General features: G+C 45.2%; 1 protein-coding gene across 3 annotated transcripts; it reads left to right on the forward strand.

Annotated features, from left to right (window-relative positions):
* Nucleotides 1-511: 511 nt before the first annotated feature.
* zranb1b (zinc finger, RAN-binding domain containing 1b) lies at nucleotides 512-21,191 on the forward strand. 3 transcript variants are annotated; one of them, XM_056291666.1, is made up of 10 exons: nucleotides 512-946; nucleotides 2,416-3,498; nucleotides 9,663-9,850; nucleotides 12,384-12,537; nucleotides 14,490-14,561; nucleotides 15,474-15,672; nucleotides 16,521-16,641; nucleotides 17,157-17,286; nucleotides 18,347-18,576; nucleotides 19,322-21,191. In XM_056291666.1, the coding sequence occupies exons 2-10, from the start codon at nucleotides 2,511-2,513 to the stop codon at nucleotides 19,538-19,540; spliced, it is 2,301 nt and encodes a 766-aa protein (XP_056147641.1). In that variant the 5' UTR covers nucleotides 512-946; nucleotides 2,416-2,510; the 3' UTR covers nucleotides 19,541-21,191. The 3 variants fall into 3 exon arrangements, with proteins under 3 accessions (XP_056147641.1, XP_056147644.1, XP_056147643.1); XM_056291669.1 differs by having other exon boundaries at nucleotides 9,663-9,745; XM_056291668.1 differs by having other exon boundaries at nucleotides 925-946; nucleotides 2,446-3,498.
* Nucleotides 21,192-21,595: the final 404 nt, after the last annotated feature.

Consider the following 21,595-nt stretch of genomic DNA (forward strand, 5'->3'; position numbering starts at 1 on the left):
TTAAAAAAGTCAGATTAAATATTTTCGGGCTTCAAAAAATGTCCGTTACGTTATACACAACCAGAGACGCCCTTCGCTGCGCTGTGTATCAGCCGTATCGTTCGTGTGAACATCATAAAGCTGCTGCTCGAATTGTCGTGTTATTGCTGCAGACCTGCTGCTGCGGTATTTTCTCGATGACATCATCCCGCTGTCCCGTCGAGGAGATACGGCGAGGTGGCCCTCCGTACGGATCCCCCCTCGCTACGATGGTCCCGGAGGCCGGCCCGTGGCGCAAATGGCCGCGGTGCACAACTAAAATACACGAAAACCGATACGAGGCTAATGCGGTTATTCTTTTCGACATCAGACATGTTGCTTTGATAAGAGTCCTTTAACGCCGAGCGAGAAACGTAGAGTCTGATAGGTCAGTGTCATGGGACGCACACCGAGGAGCCAATCGGCTCGGCCGGCGGATTCAGGTGGTAAATCCAGCCTCCGTGACCGTAACAGCGCTCATAGATCTCCATAGTGTAATTTTTAGACCTGCCAGGCCTGCCTCTCTTATAGCCCCCCTCCCCCCTCCATGCCGCCATTGAAGATTGATCGCTAAAGCGTCTACTTCTTTTCTTTTTTTTTTGAAAATGGGATTAAGATGATTTAAAGCACCGAACGGACGGCGGCCGAGGGAGGCGGAGAAGGAAGGGGGGGGGTTGTTTGATGCGCTGTCGTGTCGGACCTCGAAGCCCCATCTATAGACGGAGACCCAAACACACTAAAACGTAAATATGTGGCTACAAATCCAGTAAGCAGCAGCTTCAGTGGGGACTCACCGTGAGTGGGATCGGACTGGGTTTCTCTGGTGGTGGAGGTGGAGGAAGGGGGGGGGGACGCTCGGTGACTTGCGAGCTCTTTTATGTTTCGGTTTACGTTTGAAAGTGAGGAGTGTAAACACGGGAAAGCAAAGGTAAGGTCACGGCCTGCATTTCGCTGACCGTCTTTTTATATCTTATTTATTTTGTAGAGTTTGCAAAGGGCCTCTGGGTGGATTGATTGCACATCTGAAAAGTAGCGAAAATAATCCGGTGATGTTTAGCTAGCAACCAGCCTGCTAGCTCACCGCAACTCCTGGCTGGCGACCTAACGAGTGTTTTAGTTGTCGCTCCGTGGACCTCGTCAAAGTCTGTTTTACAGGTCGAGTTTAGATGTACTGAGTAATGAGGGGAGCTCGATCTAGACGGTTGAATTGAAGTTCGCCAATTATCTCGATTGTTTCAGCTAGCCTAGTTAAACAATGCTCACTTCACCTAGCTCACTTACACTCAGCCTAGATTGAGTGTTTCATGCATGAAGTTGCTGTTAGTGCAGATGCATTTTCACCACGCCTCGAAGTTTAACAACATGCTGAGTGAAACTCAACACATTGGTGAGAGACAACATACCAGAGTCGCATGTTTCACCGGTGAACAGTGATGCTCAACCAAACACTTGGTAAAAACAACCTTCGGAATGTTTTTCCATTGTCTTCTGGATTATACCAGAGTTAATCTTGTTTTTTCACACAATGAAGCAAGCGACCATGCATTATTCCATTCCTGTCCCGATCCTGGAGATGATCGTCTCAGTCACGCCTGTTGTCAATAACAATCACCAGCAACACTTTCAACTCGACTTGGCAAATTGCCCTTGTTGGCAAACTATATGTACTTCACGTGTTAAATGTGTTGGTCTGCACCGTAAATTCTGTAAAAACAATTCTTTGAAGGAAGATAAAATTGGGCCTACATGTTTTCTTAGTTTGATAATTAAATATAATGCGTTATCAATAGCCGTGGGAGCGAATTCAATACCGGCGCGTCGTTAAGGGTCTTTCCTCGTCACTCGCCTTCAGCATTGGGTATCCGGTTCATCTGACCTTGTCTGGTACCCGACTCGACTGTAGGGCACTTTGACCTGGTATCTGAATATTTTTAAAGCTAGTGTCAGTTTTTTTTTTGACATGTGGAGGCCGAATATCATGTTGCAGTTCCATCTTCAGTCTAGCACCTCACATTGTCGGGCTCAGATGCACACCAGTAATTCTCCCTCACTTGCTTTGATTTACTTATTGGGCGTCCGTGGCGCTGTAGTATTTTGAGCAGGATTGGTAGGACCGTCAACACCACATTGGTCTAGCTGTGTTTCCCATACAGTGCCTCCTAGACCATGTATGGCAATGAATGACCCAGATGCTGAGCTACAGATGTGGTTGAAGAGGGCACACTTTGTTTTGGACTTTGCTTTGTTTGCCCTTTGTATATTATGAGCATACATGGCCCTTTGCAGAAGTGTGTCAAGACAAGTTGCCCCAGTCTACTATTTTTGTTGTATTCAAATTGGATACCTTTTGGGGACATGAAAACTCTTTGATGAAATGATCTCTTTTTGCCATTCTAGTGTTCTACTTGCCTGTGTGGTCTCCTTCAGTGGGAAACCGCCGAGCTGAGAGTCCCTCTAAGCAGCGGTGAGCCTCCTGCAGCGGCGGCGTGACGATGACCGAGCTGGGTGGCAAGTGGGCCTGTGAGTACTGCACATACGAGAACTGGCCCTCGGCCATCAAGTGCACTATGTGTCGTGCTCAGAGGCCTAGTGGAGGTACCATCATCACCGAAGAGCCCTTCAAGACCAGCCCTGGTCTGGACGCCAGCCAGCACCAGTGGGATCCAGCAAGCCTCAGCCATAGTAACAGCCCACCCCAGGGGGGTTCAAGCCTCCTCATCTGCCCAGACTCCAGTGCCCGGCCTCGCGTCCGCATAGCTGACACCCCTGAGACACCTAGCAAGTGGTCCTGCCACATGTGCACCTATCTGAACTGGCCCCGTGCTATACGCTGTACACAGTGCCTATGTCAGAGGCAACAGATGCAGCAGCAACAACATGGACATCATCATCAAGGGCATCATGCCCAACTGCCACGCAGCCCCACTGAGTCCCCCCAGACCTCTGGCTCCGGCTGGCGCTCTGCTCCCCCTACAACCCCCACAGACCCCTGTGAAGAATATAATGACCGTAACAGGCTTAACACAAGATCACAACACTGGACATGCACAGCCTGCACTTATGAGAACTGGCCCAAGGCGTGCAGATGTGTAGTGTGTGACCACCCTAGGCCAAACAGCCTGCTAACGGAACCTATTGAATTGGCATCAGAGCCTGAGAGCCAGCAACCTCCCTCCATACTTAATGAAAAAGCCAGGGACAACAGGAGGGGTGTTGTTGGGCTCATGAGCGGGGTGAATGTAGGTGGGGTAAATGTGGTTGGGATGGTAGGTGGGGTTGGGGGTTGCAGTACCAGCCAGAGGAGGTCCCCACCGACCTCCAAGCAGGAGTCAGAAGTAAACATGGACTTTCAGAGGATCGAGCTGGCATCAGGGGCTGGAATCGGGAGCAAAGAGGAGGTAGAGGTGGACTTCAAAAGATTGAAGCAGATTAAAAACAGGATGAGAAGGACTGACTGGTTGTTCCTCAATGCCTGCGCTGGTGAGTTGCAAGAATGGATGATATTAAGCATGTCCTCATCCTTGCATTTTGTCTGTTTTGAACATGCCTATTGAGCCACCCAAATGACACGATAGACTGCGAGTAGGCCATATCAGCCTGCCCGTGAAAAAGGATTTCCCAAATCTCATGTGAATTGATATTTCAGCTTTATCATCTACTGGGTTATTAGCTGTGATCCTATTATATAGTCCAGGCTGAAGGATTCTGATTTTCCTCATACTGATGCTGACTGCTTGACACAGGCTTGCCAGCCTGTGAAAGCCAGCTAGTGAAAACCTTTGTACAAGTAGCAAGTGTCCAGCCACACACACAACAGTTTGACAAATTAGGCTGGGGGGGGATGAGGAGTTTGGAAACTGCTGGCTACCTTTTTTTTTCTCTCCTACGTGTGGCTCTTTCTCCTACCTTCAATGTGGTTTGTACAGTCATTTTGTTCAACCCACCAGTCCTCCCTCCCAGCTGTCACTAACCACCTACCTTATCAGTCCTAGTCTAGACTGGGCAGCCAAACTTTTAGGGAGCTATGGAAACAGTATGGTGTTGTCATGTGTGCTATCCGCTCTAGCAGAGGAGACCATCGATGTAGTGTCTAAGCGTTGTATAGTGTTTTGCTGCTGCTCAAAGCAGAGGGCCTGTGTAGTCAGAAGGTCAGAGAATTCTCCCTATATTTAGTTACCTGCTAGTCCAAGACGCAATGCTTCTCTCCCTTCTATCGCATGTGACCCATTGAATTCTACTGTGTCTGCATGGCTTGTCCCCTCAGGGCCAAGAGTAGTCCCACAGTGTGTCATTGATTCTGGGCATGATTCTTTGTTGTGTAGTCAAGACATAGTTCTGTTTTTCTAATTTGAGATGCCCCCTCTTTGCTGCTTATCCTCTCAAATCAAGCAGAGCTTTCCATAAGCACCAGCCGCCGGCCAAACAGCCTACTACTCATTTAAATCCAGCCGGCTACTTTAATATATTAATGTTTGATTCTAATAAAGTCGTTTTGATTAAGACGTTGCAATTCGCTGTGCATGTACATTTATGACCACTAGCCTCCCCTTCAAACCAATGAGCATGATGATAGAGAAATGTGCCTATCTGTATCAGTCCCGCCTCCACATGCTCCATATGAATGTGTGTGTGTGCGTGCGCTCAGCTGAGAGGTCATGTCCTGCTGAGTAGCATTGCAAACACACACCAAAACAGGCAATATTCTCAGATTAACAGGCCTATGTCATACGAGGACAATGTAGGCAATGTCTGTCTCCCACTGTATATTTACAGTGTAAAATGTCCTAGAACACTTTTGTATTTTTTGCCATTGCCAAATTATGCTAACTGATGTAATAAATAAATCTGTCACACTCTGTCACCAGAGAAGTCTCCCTGGCTTTTACACACATGTGAATGCAAGCACATGCATACACATAGGCTTATAAACATTGGCCCCCCGAATTCAGACAGCCTGGTTGCCTGTTTGACCAGTTGCAGTAAAATCACATGAGTGGTGCAGCTCAAGTAAAAAACAAGTCTCTACAGATAAGCGGTTACTTTTTGGCCCTGATGTGTATATGTAGCCCAAACTACTTGCACTCAACTTCAATTAGATTATGTGTTAAATGCTATGTATGGGAATATTGCCTTCTTGAAACAAGCATTGGTTTTCAACCCAGTGACCAAATGCATTGCATTCTCATTAAGCAATGTTCACATTGGGGATTGCTCAGATCTTTTCAAAGGAGGGTCTTTCCTTAGACAGCTTGAAAAGGGAAAACTTCAGCATAGGTCATTTATCCCCAACCCATTAAGGAATGGTTTTTGTTTTTGCAAATATTCAACTGCGTTGAGCAGTTTGGTGAAATGTCAGCCCAGAGGCTGAGATGTTGAAAAATTTAACTGCAAGTTGCCTTGTTAACTGGTCACTGCAGCACATTTATTCATTGAAGATACTCTTTTTCCCTTTAACAGGCCACTGTGCACATTTATTGGCCTCGTCTCTTATATTTTTCTAGATAGCCACTTTCCATGGTTGGGTTGTGCCTGCTGAAAACAGCTCCCATTTAAAGATGCAGGACATACACCAATATGCAGGTGTAGTATGTGTGGAGAAGAGATGTGGGGACAGTAAGGGATCATGCAGCCCTGCTGAATGAAAGGGAATTCCCAGAGCAAACGAATATGTTGGCTAAGTGTCAGCATCAAGTATGAAGACTTAGTTCTGTTGCCCCATATTAGCCACACTAGTAAAGGAACATGCAATTGTGCTATAATGGAGAAATCATTAGACATCAGTTATTTCTATGGAAACCCTTTGGCTCTGTCCAAATCAATGTGTACATTGTGTGTTTAAAACAGGAGGTCTTATCTCGCTGGTTTTCTGTACATAGAATTGCTTCACACATATTTAGCCTGTGCAGGATGGAGAGAGATGCAAACTCAGTTAAATCTGTTCATCACAGTACGGCTGGCCTGCAGGTTCCTTATAAAGTGTTCCCCTCTCTCGTCCCACTTGTCACACAGGTTGCTTCTGTTTTGGATACGGTCCGTGAGACAGTGCCAAGCCTTATAGTTTGGAAATGCATCAACACAGTCAGGAACTCCAGTACAAACGCTTGTATATCACCTTGTCAATAAAACAGTTGCTGACTGTTACCTGGGCCATGCTTGGTTGTTGTTCTTTCCCAATTCCCGCACTAACGGCTCCACTCGATAGTCTCTTGCAATAGTCGTGCTGTCTTTCCCCTGGTTGAGTAATCCATCAGAGTCAAGCTCATAATAAATGTGTACAGGAAGGCTGGAACACATGCGGCCCCCTCATTCCATTGATTTGCGATCCTGTGAAGGAGGCTATCACCAAGAATGCTTTCTCCATAAAAGCTTCTATTTGCTGTTCGTCAGTTAGATTCTTGGACAGGATAGGAAAGATTAGCAAAGAGGAAGAAGATTTCTGGGGAGCAGTCTTGTTGGCAATGCTTGTTTGCGTCAATATTTCAGTATGTTTGGTTAGGGGTGCTCAAATGAGTTTACCAAACAGTTTTGGGCTGCTGCCAGAGTCAGCATAAAGGGCACAGTATACAATCTAACCTTTTGGTCATGGTGGTTGGTACATCTCAAAATGTATTCGCCATCTCCGGGTGGCATAGCAGTCTATTCCATTGCCTAGTAACACGGGGATCGCTGGTTCGAATCCCCATGTTACCTCTGGCTTGGTCAGGTGTCCCTACAGATGCTATTGGCCGTGTCTGCAGGTGGGAAGCCAGATTGTGGGTATGTGTCCTGGTCACTGCACTAGCGCCTCTTCTGGTCGGTCGGGGCGCTTGTTCGGGGGAGGAGGGGGAACTGGGGGGAATAGCGCGATCCTCCCTCACGCTACATCCCCCTGGTGAAACTCATCTGTCAGGTGAAAAGAAGCGGCTGGCAACTCCACGTGTATCGGAGGAAGCATGTGGTAGTCTGCAGCCCTCCCTGGATCAGCAGAGGGGGTGGAGCAGTGAGCAGGACGGCTTGGAAGAGTGGGGTAATTGGCTGGATACAATTGGGGAGAAAAAAATCAGTCAACTACATTTTTATGATAATATAGTCTTTCCGAACACAAGCTACATTCAAAATTGAATATTCTACCTGTGTAATTTTTAGAAGCATCCATTAAATGTGTGGAGCAAGAGTGCTTTCTCCAAGCCTAATCTGCACACTCTTGCATGTCTGTCCTTGATTGTATTCTTCTTTGGCATTTTTCAAAGTATCTCTGAGTACAGGGTCGACTGCAGGGCTACAGGCATTCCCACACTAATGTGTTTTGTGCCAAGTGGTTGTGATCCCTCTGCATCACACAGGCCTATTGTGTTTTAGTTTGTCTCACTCTAACCCTCACTGTACTAGCCAGCTCCACATGGCACAGTTAGACCTCCCACCCACTCCATCCCTCTCTCGCGCTCTCTCTCTCGCGCGTGCATACATAGATTACGCTGCTAGGCATTGTGTGTGGTCCTTTGACGCTAGAACAAAAGCTCAGCAGTGAGTAATGTTGTCTAATGTACCAGAGACTGCTACATGGGCCTGCATTTGCCAGGAGCGGAAATAGAAATTTTGAGAAGTTTGCAGTCACAAGGTTACAGTGAAATTGGTTTTTACTTTGAGAGGTGCTCGGTACTTGCGGTTAACAGCATCAGCATTCTTTTCGTTGTATTCCTAAATTGATCGAGGGTACCGTATACTTGGCGTGTACAAAATACATGTCTGTTTGGCAGTGTCGGTGGTCACTAATGATGAACGCTTGAAAAAAAAAAGAAGCAGTCCTCCATTGTGGTGAGGCAATAGGCTGTTAACCCAGCTTTATCTGTAGGAGGTATTTCAACGTCTTTGTTTCAGTTTAGGAGATGTAATAAAGAAAAATCCCATCTTCTCACCTCCAGGGAAAGCTCACTATTGTTTGGTCTCCATGCATTGCTTCAGTTTCACTCCTGCTTACATTGTCCTATTTCAGTCAAACCATTTTTTTCCATGCAAGTCTATGGAGTAGTGGGGTGTCCGGGTATTCCGTTGCCTACCGACAAGGGAATCGCCAGTCTGAATGCCCCTGTTACCTCCGGCTTGGTTGGGGGTCCATACAGACACAATTGGCCGTGTCTGGATCGGGAAGCCGGATGTGGGTATGTGTGCGGGTCGCTGCACTAGCGCCTCCTCTGGTCGGTCAGAACTCCTGTTCAAGGGGTAGGGAAAACTGGGGAGAATAGCGTGATCCTCCCATGTGCTACGTCCCGCTGGTGAAACTCCTCACTGTCAGGTGAAAAGAATCGGCTGGCGACTCCACATGTATCAGAGGGGGCATGTGGTAGTCTGCAGCCCTCCCCGGATCGGCAGAGGGGGTGGAGCAGCGACCGGTATGGCTCGGAAAATAGGGTAATTGTCCAAGTACAATTGGGTAGAAAAAGGGGTAAAGCTCAAAAAAAAAAAAGTCTATGGAGTAGTTTGCCAAATTGTTATTGTAAGGGCCATAGTCTTTAAGACAGGCATACCATAGGCTGCCTCTCTGCCACGGTATATCTACCTGGTGTGATAATTTTTGCAAGATTTCTATCTGTGCTAATCTCAAAGTTTTCAATAGAATTATACTAAGTGTAAGCCGTCCAAGTGGCGTACCGGTCTATTCCGTTGCCTACTAACACAGGGATCCCAGTTCGAATCCCTGTGTTGCCTCCGGCTTGGTTGGGCGTCCCTACCAACACAGTTGGCCGTGTCTGTAGGTGGGAAGCCGGATGTGGGTATGTGTCCTGGTCGCTGCAGTAGCACCTCCTCTGGTAGGTTGGGGTACCCGTTTGGGGGGGAGGGGGAACTGGGGGGAATAGCGTGATCCTCGCACTAATTCTGCCTGGTGAAACGCCTCACTGTCAGGTGAAAAGAAGCAGCTGGTGACTCCACATGTATCAGAGGAGGCATGTAGTAGTCTGCAGCCCTCCCCGGATCGGCAGAGGGGGTGGAGCAGTGACTGGGATGGCTCGGAAGAGTGGGGTAATTGGCCAAGTACAATTGGGGAGAAAAAGGGGAGGTAGGGAATTCAGCAGAATTATATTAGGTATGAGTAAAGTCTGACTGACTCAAGGGGGAATCAAACTAATTTACAACAAATTAAATTAAGATCACTTTACTTGGGTTTATTCTGAATGCTTTTATTTCTCTGGACATCTGAATGTTTGCTTTAATAAGAAAATCGGAATCAGATTTATTGGCCGTAGAAGTTTTCACACACATGGAATTTAACTCCAGTTTCATGGCTCTCAGTGTACTTAACATAGAATAACAATACAACAATCTTCAGATATATACAGAAGGATTGAGTATATACAGGTGAAATAAGCGGCAATAAAGTGCAATGGTGCAGAAAATATGAGAAAATTCTATAACTGAAGATACACATCTGGAAAGATTTTGTGTAACCTGCATGTCAACAGTGGCCTGATTTGTTTTACTTTAGTATAATTGATTAAACAATAAGCAGACAACTAAAACCGTCTGTCATGCCTTATTATACAATTAATGAACCATTTAAAAATGGGGGGGGGGTGTCAGCATTTTTAATGACATCCTAGCTTCTACACAGGCAGTTTATGAGAATGTATGTTACTATAATCTGCTCCTTCCTCCCTCTTCATATCAAGGTGTGGTGGAAGGTGACTTGGCAGCTGTGGAGGCCTACAAGTCGTCTGGGGGTGACATCGCACGGCAGCTAACGTCAGACGAGGTGCGTTTGCTGAATCGACCCTCGGCATTTGATGATGGCTTTACTCTGGTGCACCTGGCCATCCGCTTCCAGAGGCAAGACATGCTGGCTGTGCTGCTTACTGAGGTCAGGATGGATGGTTAAGCCTGTATTTTTTATCTAAACAAATCTTGTACTTGCCCCAATACAGAAAAAAAAAATCTTGTTGATTCCCGTTACCTGTATCACCACCATGATCCCCTTGAAAATCAGAATGCAATGGGGTCCGCGGTGGTGTAGCGGTCTAAGCATCGGCTTTGCGTCGATGCAGTTGCCCACTGGGGACTGGGGTTCGCGCCCCGGTCTCGTCAGATCCGACTATGGCCGGACTCCATGAAGCAGCAATCATTGGCAACGCTGTCTTCGGGAGGGGGGCGGAGTCGGCTTGTGTTCGTCACGTGAATGCGTTTCTGTGTGTGTCGGAAAAACAGTGGTTCGGCTTGGAGTCGCCTTGTCACAAAAAGTGGGGAGGCGGTCTCCTTCGAGACTGCCGGCCGGAGAGATGCAGTTGGCGAACGCATGCAGTTTGAGGGTGGGTGTTTGAATTAAAATAGGGATCGATTGGCCACTAAATTGGGAGAAAAAGGGGAAAAATCAGAAATAAATTTATAAAAAGAAAAAAGAAAATCAGAATGCAGACAAGAGTTTGCTGAACTTCCATTTAAGCATGGGCATGTACTTTCATTTGATTGTATATGTTCTCAATACTTGCTATTGACAGTTGTCATAGGTATGTTTAAATGGGCAAGATGCTCTGTGTAGACAGAATCTAAACTGATATTTTAGCTACATCCAGATTTCAAGGTGATACTTTGTAAAGCCATTTGTACAGATAGCAGCAAAGACTTGTTCCGAAATACTTTTTTTTTTCACCATCTTAACATGGTGGAGGGGTTTGTGTGTCCCGGTGATCCTGGGAGCTGTGTTGTCAGGGGCAATAGTCCCTGGTAGGGTCTTCCAAGGCAAATTGGTCCCAGGGGAGGGGCCAGACTAAGAGCGATTCCCAAGAAACCCAATGAAATTACACCAGCAAGTTGCAGCACCTCCCCTGGAAAAGGGAAACTGGGGCCCCTCCTGGAGCCAGACCTGAGAAGGGAGCACACTGGCGAGCGTCTGGTGGTTGGGCCTTGGCCCATAGGGCCCAGTAGCACACTGGCGAGCGTCTGGTGGTTGGGCCTTGGCCCATAGGGCCCAGTCAGGCCCAGCACGAAAAAAACAACATGGAGCTACCACCTCGTGGACCCAACACATGCGGGGATGAGCATTGGGGTAGGGTGCAATGCAGGCCGGGCCGCAGGCAGAGACAAGGACTGGGGCGTGCCTACTTCCGGCACGTGGAGACACCCCCGAAAGACTATTTAAAGAGAGCAGCAGATCAGCAGAGTGCTCATTGTCCTGTTTGCTTTCCCCACGTAAATAAAGACGTTTGGCTCGGTCTAAATGCTGCAGCTTACTGCATAACCCATAAACCCATCCTCTGCCTTACTGAACCCTACATTACTGGCCTTGACAGGTTGGGTTTAAGGTATGATTATACCAGTATTTGCTCCCCCTCCAGAGGTGATGCAGCTTTAATTTGTTGTAGACTCCTTTGTACTCACCAAATCCTATGAGATCAATAGGAAGGAGTCACAAGGGCAGAGAGAAAAAGGAGAGGAAAGGGATTTGAATACTGTCTGTGAATGTTCTCATTCATCCAAGTCATGGTTATCCAAAGGAGTTGAATCAAGTGCAACTGGACTTGGTATATATCCGTGAAGACGTTTCGCCTCTCATCCAAGAGGCTTCCTCAGTTCTAGCTTGGTCTAGTCAGAAAGGCACGAAACGTCTTCACGGATCTATACCAAGTCCAGTTGCACTTGATTCAACTCCTTTGGATGATTTGAATACTGCCATACAGTCATCTTGTTGGGCTTCCGTCATTCTGGTGCTTAGAAGAGACTAAATATGAGGAAGGTTTGGTTATATAATATCCCCATATGGTTTCCAGTGGAATACTCTCCTTTTATACACACCTTATAAAGGCTAATTTACTAATATACATTTTGGTTTAACAGCCTTATGAAAAAGTTTCTGATTACTGGTGTGCAAGTCTAATTCGAATTAGCACTAGCATTCAATGAGAATGTCTGAGCTCATGTTTGTCTGGGTGTGTGCAGACGTGGACGCTTGGAGTCAACAACCACCAACAGCGCTATGACCCCAGATTATCTTTATTTTGACCTTCTCTTTGTATCTTGTACTCCACCACTCTTTCACTGTTATTCTAGGGGATACAGTGTCCTGAATTGAACCTTCAAAACACACTCGTGTTTGAGCATTTCAGCAAAATTGCCGCTTCTTTCGAATTCAACTGGTTGCCTTAGTTTATATTAGTGGATAGTAAAGGTAGGTTACCTGACTGTCACGCAGATCAATGACTCCACCATGTAAAATGCATTGGATTAGCAAAGGCTTTTTTTTTTTTTCCTATATGCGGAGGGTGGCCCAATAACCTCATTTGTGGCTACTCTGGCCCAATATCCTCCCGCCTGCTGAATAGTAGTTTCCACATTAAGAGCAATGATTGGCTGCACTGCAAAAGGACAAACCTCAACTTTTAACCCTCACATCTCTCCAGGTGTCCCAGCAAGCAGCCAAGTGCATTCCAGCAATGGTGTGCCCTGAGTTGACTGAGCAGATCCGCCGGGAGGTAGCGGCCTCTCTGCACCAGCGAAAAGGAGACTTCACCTGCTACTTCCTGACAGACCTGGTCACCTTCACCCTGCCTGCAGGTCAGCCACTGCTTGGTTTCCTCTTCAACTGAGGGAGACTCCTTCAGTCAACTTTAGAGTGTTGAAAATGCAACATCTGAGTTTTGAGCCTTTAACATCCATTGTCTTTTCTCAGATCTTAGCGTGGTCAAACCTCTAAACTTGATTGAGGGAAATAAGTATTGTTGTCCAATTTTTGTTTTTTTGCTCGCTGTTTTGTATTTCAGCATACAGTTAATGAATGGTCATTGTCATGTGATGTGGCAGATTATCAGATGATGGGCCTGTCAACATGAACATTCTCATTTGAATGTCCATATGTTAAGCTTTTCTTTTAGATTAATCATGCAGAGGCCATGGCATGAGTATGAGTTTAAATACTTGGGATCAACTGTTCAAAGTAACGGGGAGTGCAGAAGAGAGGTGAAGAAGAGAGTGCAGGCAGGGTGGAGTGGGTGGAGAAGAGTGTCACGAGTGCTTTGCAACAGAAGGGTACCAGCAAGAGTTAAAGGGAAGGTTTACAAGATGGTTGTGAGACCAGCTATGTTATATGGTTTGGAGACAGTGGCACTGATGAAAAGACAGGAGGTGGAGCTGGAGGTGGCAGAGTTGAAGATGCTAAGATTTTCACTGGGAGTGACGAAGAAGAACAGGATTAGGAACGAGTATATTAGAGGGACAGCTTAGGTTGGACGGTTTGGAGACAAAGCAAGTGAGGCAAGGTTGAGATGGTTTGGATATGTGTGGAGGAGAGATGCTGGGTATATTGGGAGAAGGATACTGAATATGGAGCTGCCAGGGAAGAGGAAAAGAGGAAGGCCAAAGAGGAGGTTTATGGATGTGGTGAGGGAGGACATGCAGGTGGCTGGTGTGACAGAGGAAGATGCAGAGGACCGGAAGAGATGGAAACGGATGATCCACTATGGCGACCCCTAACGGGAGCAGCCAAAAGAAGTACTAGTAGTAGTAGTAGTGGTAGTAGTAGATGCAGAGGCCATGACATGGAGTTGTCAGGTTTAGCAGCTGGAGCGAGCGATAAGGTTGTCATGGTGTCTGTTATTGTAAAAGTATTATTGTACGCTTTTCGTTTTATATCGTCTGGACCTGTTTTTTTTCCTTTGTGGCTGATGAATCCCGACTACCCAGCATAGCACTGATGTGCCAAATGTGTGGATAGAGAATGCCTGTTTTGTTTACTTCTGGGATATTTAATTGCCTCTTGTTGGGTTGTTAAAGAGACATAATGCTCTGGTTGTCTGCTTCAACTGCCTGGAGCAGAAAGACACCTCTGTTTTTGTTGTTTTGTGTTTTTTTCCCCATTTGGTGTTGTTCTTGCATAGCGTATATACCAGTCTGCCAGCAGTGCATGTCTTTTTCCCAAAGCAATGGTATTTGACATTTTTGCCAACGTCATTGTACAAAATATGAGTTTGCATGCACTGCGGCTATTTCTGTTGGGTTTAACTTTGAGGAATCGATGGGGTGGTTTAGTCTATTGCTGGTAGCTCAGCTAAGGATGTCTGTTATAGTAACAACTCTGGACAATGCTGACTTTGACTTCCAGCCACTATAGAAAGCTGCTCTATTCAGTTTCACAAAGTCAATGCATTCATTTATTTTAGCTAAATAATAAGCTTCTGTTTGTCAAGGGCTCCAAGAAAACACGGATAGCCAGAAGCTATTTTGAAAAGAAAAAAAAAAAAAAAAAAAGAAGCAGGGGTTGACAAAGATCCAGGCTATCTGGCTAGCTGTTTGTGAATTTTAGTTCCTCTGCAGGCCCTTCTAGCTCAGTAAAGCATGTGCAAAGTTAAACCCAACTTTGGCCTGCTGTGATTCCTTCTGGTGGTGGCGTGTGTAGTTCCAAGTGGTTTAGATCGGTTCACTGTCCTGTCTCAAGTCCTGTGTTTGTTTCGTGAAACAAAATGGTGATCCTCTGGGTCAGTATTGCTATGTTTTAATGTTTTTCTTTGCAGACATTGAGGACCTGCCCCCAACAGTTCAGGAAAAACTGTTTAACGAGGTGCTGGACCGAGATGTACAGAAAGGTGAAGTATTTACTATATCATCATTTCCAGTTACGGTAATTGTTAACTGTCATGTAAGTATTCTTGAAGGCATGTAACTATTCTTCAAGTCACAACAGTTGAATGTGCTAAAGTGTAAATTACAATCACTCTGTGAAAAAAAAACAAAAAAACAAAACTGATCCAAGATGACAACAGAGGTCTGCTTTGGTAAATTGATGCATGCCTTCATCCCCCAATCTGCAAAACATACTATGATTGGGAAGGCTGGAGGGTGTTATATTACAGGTTTTTTTCCCCCCCTATGGCTAACACACACACTGCTCAGTCTGACTGCAGCTTTGCCAGTCAGCCTGTCCTTATCTTGTGCGCCACTTGTGTCCCAAGTAATCAGGCTTATTGAGTTTTAGGGATTTCTCTGATCCCCTGCTGAATGGTAGGGCTTCCTCCCAGCCCACACATGAAGGCAAACACACACACACACACACACACACACACACACACACACACACACCTAAAAGGCAGTATTTTTCCATTCTGCTCAAACCTTCTCTTTGTTGGGTAGGTATGTACGGGATCTGTTTAAAACAATTCAATGACAACCAACTTAGCATACAGTTGTCTAAAAGTAGGAAAGCAGTTTAGGGGCAAGCATACCGAACTAAGGTCACCTTTTGTATTTTTGCCTGACTGTTATAGTAAAGCATGTTTAACAGGTGTAGGTATAGCTGTGCTCATAGTGCCCTACACAGTCCTCTCAAGTGCCACCGCCTGTCTTGTAACTTGAGAAACACAGGAGTTTGATGCTCTTAAATTCCCATCAAAAGTCTGTCTTGCCCTGTTGGCTGTGAGGCCTACTGTAAAAGTCTGACAGAAGACATCTTATTTCAACTATTACCATAGTTTTTCATTTTATTTTTGATTCTATCTCAGAGCTTGAAGAGGAGTCTCCCATCATCAATTGGTCCCTGGAGCTAGGGACGAGGTTAGACAGCCGGTTGTATGCCCTGTGGAACCGCACGGCAGGAGACTGCCTCCTGGACTCTGTTCTGCAGGCCACCTGGGGCATCTATGACAAGGACTCGGTGCTCCGCAAGACCCTCCATGACAGCCTGCATGACTGTTCCCACTGGTGAGGCCCTAGGGACTAAGGATTGGGATGGGTTCAAAGTGGGGACCTGTGGTAGAGACTAGACTTGATAGGTAGAGAACTAATGGTAACCAGAATCTTCTGACCTGATGAGGACATTACTGTCATTAGAGACCCAAGGGGTACTAACTTACAACGAATGTACAAAAAAATCTTTAACATGACAGACTCCCATGAAAAAACTTTCATCTTCCTGTTTTTCCTCACACTGTTGACATTTAGATGATGCTCCAGAGCAGCTTACAGTGAAAGCGTAGGCAGTAGTTCAGTGCATAAGAATACATGGACAGGGCACAGCTTATATTGAAGGGATTAAACCAGTGACATCTCTCTGGCCATTTTACCACCTCTTCCACTGCCCAGGTAAGACTTTGTCAGTTTCAGCAGTTATGCCGACCCCCCCAGCAGTTATGCTGGGGGGTCGGCATGTGGTTTAGAGGCTAGGATTGCAGGATTGTGTTGTGGACTTAGAATCAGCTGGGAACAGTAGGACAAATCATGAACATGAGGCTAGTTTGAGAAGATAGAACTTAAGGATAATTATACAAAATCCCTCTCTATTTTGAAGTTTGAAACAACAGCACAACATAAACCCTGATAATGACTGTATATGTGGTGGCCTAGTCGGACTCTAGTCTAGCGCAGCCCTAAAAGATTGGTATATGTTTTCCTAAGTAAATTACTGTTTAGATTTGTTTAGTAATTGTCATCCACCCTAAAGCCACAACAGCAATGAAGGAATGCATAGAGCAGCAGCCACTTGCCCAACTGTTCGGAGAAGCCGTTGACAAGCAAAAATTGAGTTATGTTTGGTTATTGCTGGTCCCAAGGTTTTATACACGCTGGAAGGAGTGGGAGTCATGGTATTCGCAGAGTTTCGGCCTGCACTTCTCACTCAGAGAAGAACAGTGGCAGGAAGACTGGGCTTTCATCCTCTCACTGGCCAGTCAGGTCTGCGCACACACACACACACACTCACCTCACTCTCTCTCTCTCGCTCTCTTGCTGTTAATGGTAATCAGGCAATCTAATCTCAGCAGTATGCAGTACAACATGCTAAAACAGGAAGCACTGGCAACACATGAATAATGTAATAAACTATACTGCCTTCACCATACCAAGCCCTAAGTGCATCCTATCTATCATCAGCACTTCATGTCAACTATCACTCTTTCTTTCCATGCACCTACAAGGAACATGTAACACTAATGTCAGGACTTGTGTGGCTTTTAAGACAAAGTGTTTGGTTGGGCTTTCATTGTGTGCCCTATCCTGTGTGAAAATAATTATGAATATGTGTGGGTATGTCAAATGGGGTGGGGTGGGGTGGGGGGGGCGCTCTTTGCAAAGGCAAAACATGGTATCCAAGGATCTCACCAAAACTAACCTCGTTAGTAGTTCCAGTTATCAGTGGGTCTCCTGACTTTGCCTGTTTTTCTCCTTTGGTCTCGTGTCTTCTCTTTCAGCCAGGGGCCAGCTTGGAGCAGACCCACATTTTTGTTCTTGCACATATACTTCGCAGGCCAATCATAGTCTACGGAGTGAAGTATTACAAAAGTTTCCGTGGAGAAACACTCGGGTATACCCGTTTCCAAGGTGAGACTTTCAGGAGGCTGCCCTGCGCAAGGACGGTTGTTTTGTGGTAGGATTATTTAGATTAATATTGTTATGGGGGAGTTTGGTTGTTTCCATCAGGGTTTGTATTTTGTGGCTCCTCAGTTCCACCGTGTGTCAATATAACATAGCATATCCAGCATAAATGCCCCCCACCCACTACTAGTAGGACTGATCAGGCAGTGGTTGCAGTGAATCAGTCCTGTGACATTCGATAAAGGGGTGTTTTTGTATCACATGACTCATTGTGGCATGGATATTCGAAAGCTATTTCAGCTGAAGGCAGTCAACAAAAAAGAATGCTGCCAAAAAAGGCACACCCTCCATTTTATGTGGAACTATAATCTGCAGTGCTTTGCATGGCAATGTTTCACACACACATGAACACACGTCTGAACATATGTAAACCATCACAACCAGAATCACCCAATTCAATAAGTGTGTAGAGTAGGGCCCACTGCTATGGCCTGTGGTAAAAACAGTCTGGCTTTAATTTGCCTGTCGAACAAGCCTGTGTAGGGAATGATGAAAGTACTCAGTATGGGCCAACTGCTGTGGGTAATGCCTGCCTGATGGAGAAATGATTTACTGTTGGCGGTGCCAAGGACTGGAGTTAGAGGAGACGTGCATATGCTTTAGTGAGGAGGGGAGGAGCACTTGGTTACAAATGGTCGCCAGGTGAACCTAGAAAAATTACAATTATGCACTTTTAGGAGATTAGAAAAGGGAGTAGCTGTTATAGACTGTCCAAGTGTGGTTTCAGTTATAGCAGTATTCATGAGGCAAAGATTGCCTTGCAAATTAAAGAGTTAAAGGAAAAGGCAAACACAGTATGCTCTTGATTTAATCTTTGGCAAATTATTTTGGGTGTTGCCTCATTCCATTAACTTGGTTGTCACTTGTTTGGTACTTTGAAAAAAAAATTCCCCCCAATTATCCATTATTCCTTTTTTTTTTCTTTCTGACAATTGTATTTCTTCCATGTTTCCTCCCCTCTCTCCCTTGATGCCATCTCTGTCTACAACCACAAACTTTGTTTTAGGTGTGTACTTGCCCTTGTTGTGGGAGCAGAGTTTCTGCTGGAAGAGCCCCATTGCTCTTGGCTACACACGGGGCCACTTCTCAGCACTGGTAGCCATGGAGAACGATGGCTTTGACAATCGCGGCGCGGGCGCCAACCTCAACACAGACGATGACGTCACCGTCACATTCCTGCCACTGGTTGACAGCGAAAGGAAGCTGCTCCACATTCACTTCCTCTCAGCACAGGAAGTAAGGACCCCCGCTGTGTCAGGCTATTGTATTTCTTTGTCACTGAAATTTTATTGTTATGGTCTAGCAACCCAACACGCACACACTCAGATTTCATTGATTACTCTTTTCATTTTTGTTGTTAAAGTGAGAAGGGCATAATGCATTGTCGGTCAAGTAAGCACAAATTTGCCAGAGTTAGTCAGTCACTTTGTCATCAGAAATGTTTTGCATCAAGACTAAATTACAGTATGCAAAGATAATGGACCGGGTAGTTAAGTGAGTACATTTATTAAATCTCACATCTAAACCTTAGAAAGATACTCGTTCCCACCTGGCATCAGTAGGAAGTCCTATCAGAGTTATGTAGGTATAAGGTTGTTCATATAGAAGTAAAGAAAGCGCAGTCTGGGCGCCTCCGTAGCAGAATAGTAATAGGGCATCCCACATGGCCACATGGTCGCAACAGTAGCTGGTTTGAGTCCAGCTGGCGACCTTTGTTGCATGTCATACGCCTATGTCTCTCTCTCCCATTTCTTGTCTGCCTCTTCGCTGTTATTGTCTAATAAAGGTAAAAATGCCAAAATAAAAATAAAGCCTTGTGTTAGATGGGTAGTGATGCTAAATATTTTGGGAAGGAGTTTATTGTCATGTGTAGAGACAAGCAGTGTGGCTCCCTCTGTTGGTTAATATGGGAAAATTCACACCACTGCATTCCACTTACTTTTTGTCTATCTAACCCCCACCCCCGTTCTCCTGCCCCTAGATAGGTAATGAGGAGCAGCAGGAGAAACTGCTGCGGGAGTGGCTGGACTGCTGCGTGACAGAGGGCGGGGTTCTGGTGGCGCTTCAGAAGAGCTCACGCCGCCGCAACCACCCCCTGGTCACCCAGATGGTGGAGAAGTGGCTGGATGGCTACAGGCAGATCCGCCCCTGCACCTCCCTCTCTGACGGTGAGGAGGAGGAGGAGGACGAAGATGAGTGATAAAAGTGGAGTGGGGGAAATGGTCATGGTGGAAGGGGAGGGGCAGGATTCCTCCCCCCCTTTTTTTTCCCTTAAAATTTCTCCTCACACAGACAAACTGTGACAGCCCTCAGGAGAGGGCAGGGGACCATAAATCCCACAACCCCCACCACCTACTTCTAGCAGAAGACTTTGCCCCCCCCCCCCCTTACAAGAACACACACACACACAGGCACACTTGCACACACTTAGATAAACCACAGTGAACATGTTACCCAGACACATCTGAGTTTGACCACTGCTGCAAAAACAGATCTGGGAATGATGGAAAATAAAGGATCTGGGTTTACAAATGCTAATGACCTTTAGTGAGTTTTTTTTCTTTTGTTTGTTTTTGTTTTGGTTTTTCAAGTGTAAAATAAAAATCTTTATCATAGATGTAAATGCATGTGTGGTTGTTTAAAAAAAAGTATAAGAACGTATACCAGCATTGATTTCAAATGAACTCTTTATATCAGTTTGTTATAGGCACTGACAAAAGCACACTTCCAAATAACTCCTTCCCCCACTTGTTAGAGTTGGCTTGTTTGGCTTCTTGTTTCAGTGGGCAGGGACAAAGCCAACATATCTTTGGGTCAGGGGACCGTTTGGAAAACCACAGATTGTGTAAAAATGACTTGGTTCTTACTCTACTAAGCACTGCACATTTATTTAAAAACATTTATCGATATCTATCTATCTATATATATATATATATATATATATATATATATATAATTATAACTGCTTGCATAAAGGTCATATATGAAGCTGTTGAAAAGGGAGTGTTACCTTTTCAAATCGAATCTATAGTCACTAAGGTTTCACACAGACATTCATGTTGGAGCTTTGGTTTACTCTTTTCCTGACTGGTTGAAATAAAAAAAAACATTTTTTTGAACTTATTCTACCTATTTATTGTTTGGGATTTTATTTTGAGCTGATAAGAGCTTTGATTCTCTATGTGGTTTTGTCACTTATTCTTACAATCTCGATGAAGACATTTTTGTTGCACAGAAACATTCTTGCTGTGGGGGAAGAAACAGCCACGACTCTTGGTGATATGCGTTTACTTCTTTTCTCGCGAGTGATCTAGTACCTCGTCTGGATGTCAAAATCTGGTGCTTTCTTTACTGGAGGAGGGCGTGAGAGTGAAACGTGTTTTTTTTTTCTGCATAAATCCCCAATCACATTATATCCCGGTTCATGTTTGTCCTTTTAATCCTGTAGTACATGTCGTCTGTTTCAGCCTCATGGTACATGTGTCACTTCTCTATTGCCCTTTTCTCATCTTAAAGTCTTGGTCGAAGTCCTTATGTGAGACTGCTACATATAAAACCAAAGTTGGAAAAAAAAATCCCTACCAGTAGTCAATACATTTTGCCGTGAATGGTGTTTTTGTTGTTTTGTTTTTCCTCACCTTGCGTACTGTAACCTCTGTGTGTTTCATTTTAGTCACACGTTGAATATCACCTGTATGTTGCTTTGTATTTATGCAATAGTTGCAGCTGTGACTATGATGGGTTTTGGATTTAGGCCTGACCTCTATAAAGAGTGAAATACTAAGGACAGGCAAAATAAAAAAAATAAAAATACAATAAAAATAAATAAATAAAGGAAAACTTTTTGAATGTCCAACTACCAAGTTTCCTCTTCCATCTTTTGTAATCCTTTATTTTACTTTTAGGATATGAAACATTATTTCTATGTGAATATTAGATGGTGTAAGTGGTCTCAGGTTTGTCATTTGACACATTCAGGTTTCTAGCACCCTCCAATGGAAGATGGAAGGTCAATATATCTGGTGTTACAAAAGGTCAGTCGAAGTTTATATCAGCACCAGACACGCACACACACACACACACACACACACACACACATATATATATATATCAGTGTTGTAGTCGAGTCACTAAACATCGAGTCCGAGTCGAGTCTCGAGTCCCCAGTGTTCGAGTCCGAGTCATGTCCCCATTACCTGAGTCCGAGTCATCAAGGTAGTCTGAGTCAAGTTCCAAGATGGGCTCCAGTGCTCCA

This window comes from Lampris incognitus, chromosome 13, assembly GCF_029633865.1.
Source record: "Lampris incognitus isolate fLamInc1 chromosome 13, fLamInc1.hap2, whole genome shotgun sequence".
Classification (NCBI taxonomy): domain Eukaryota; kingdom Metazoa; phylum Chordata; class Actinopteri; order Lampriformes; family Lampridae; genus Lampris; species Lampris incognitus.

Bases quoted from the DNA above. Each gene is read 5' to 3' on its own strand.
- zranb1b (XM_056291666.1), top strand. From the start codon at position 2,511: ATGACCGAGCTGGGTGGCAAGTGGGCCTGTGAGTACTGCACATACGAG. The intron at 12,538-14,489 runs GTCAGCCACTGC...TTTTCTTTGCAG, and splicing joins CACCTTCACCCTGCCTGCAG to ACATTGAGGACCTGCCCCCA. The intron at 15,673-16,520 runs GTGAGGCCCTAG...GCTGGTCCCAAG, and splicing joins CTGCATGACTGTTCCCACTG to GTTTTATACACGCTGGAAGG.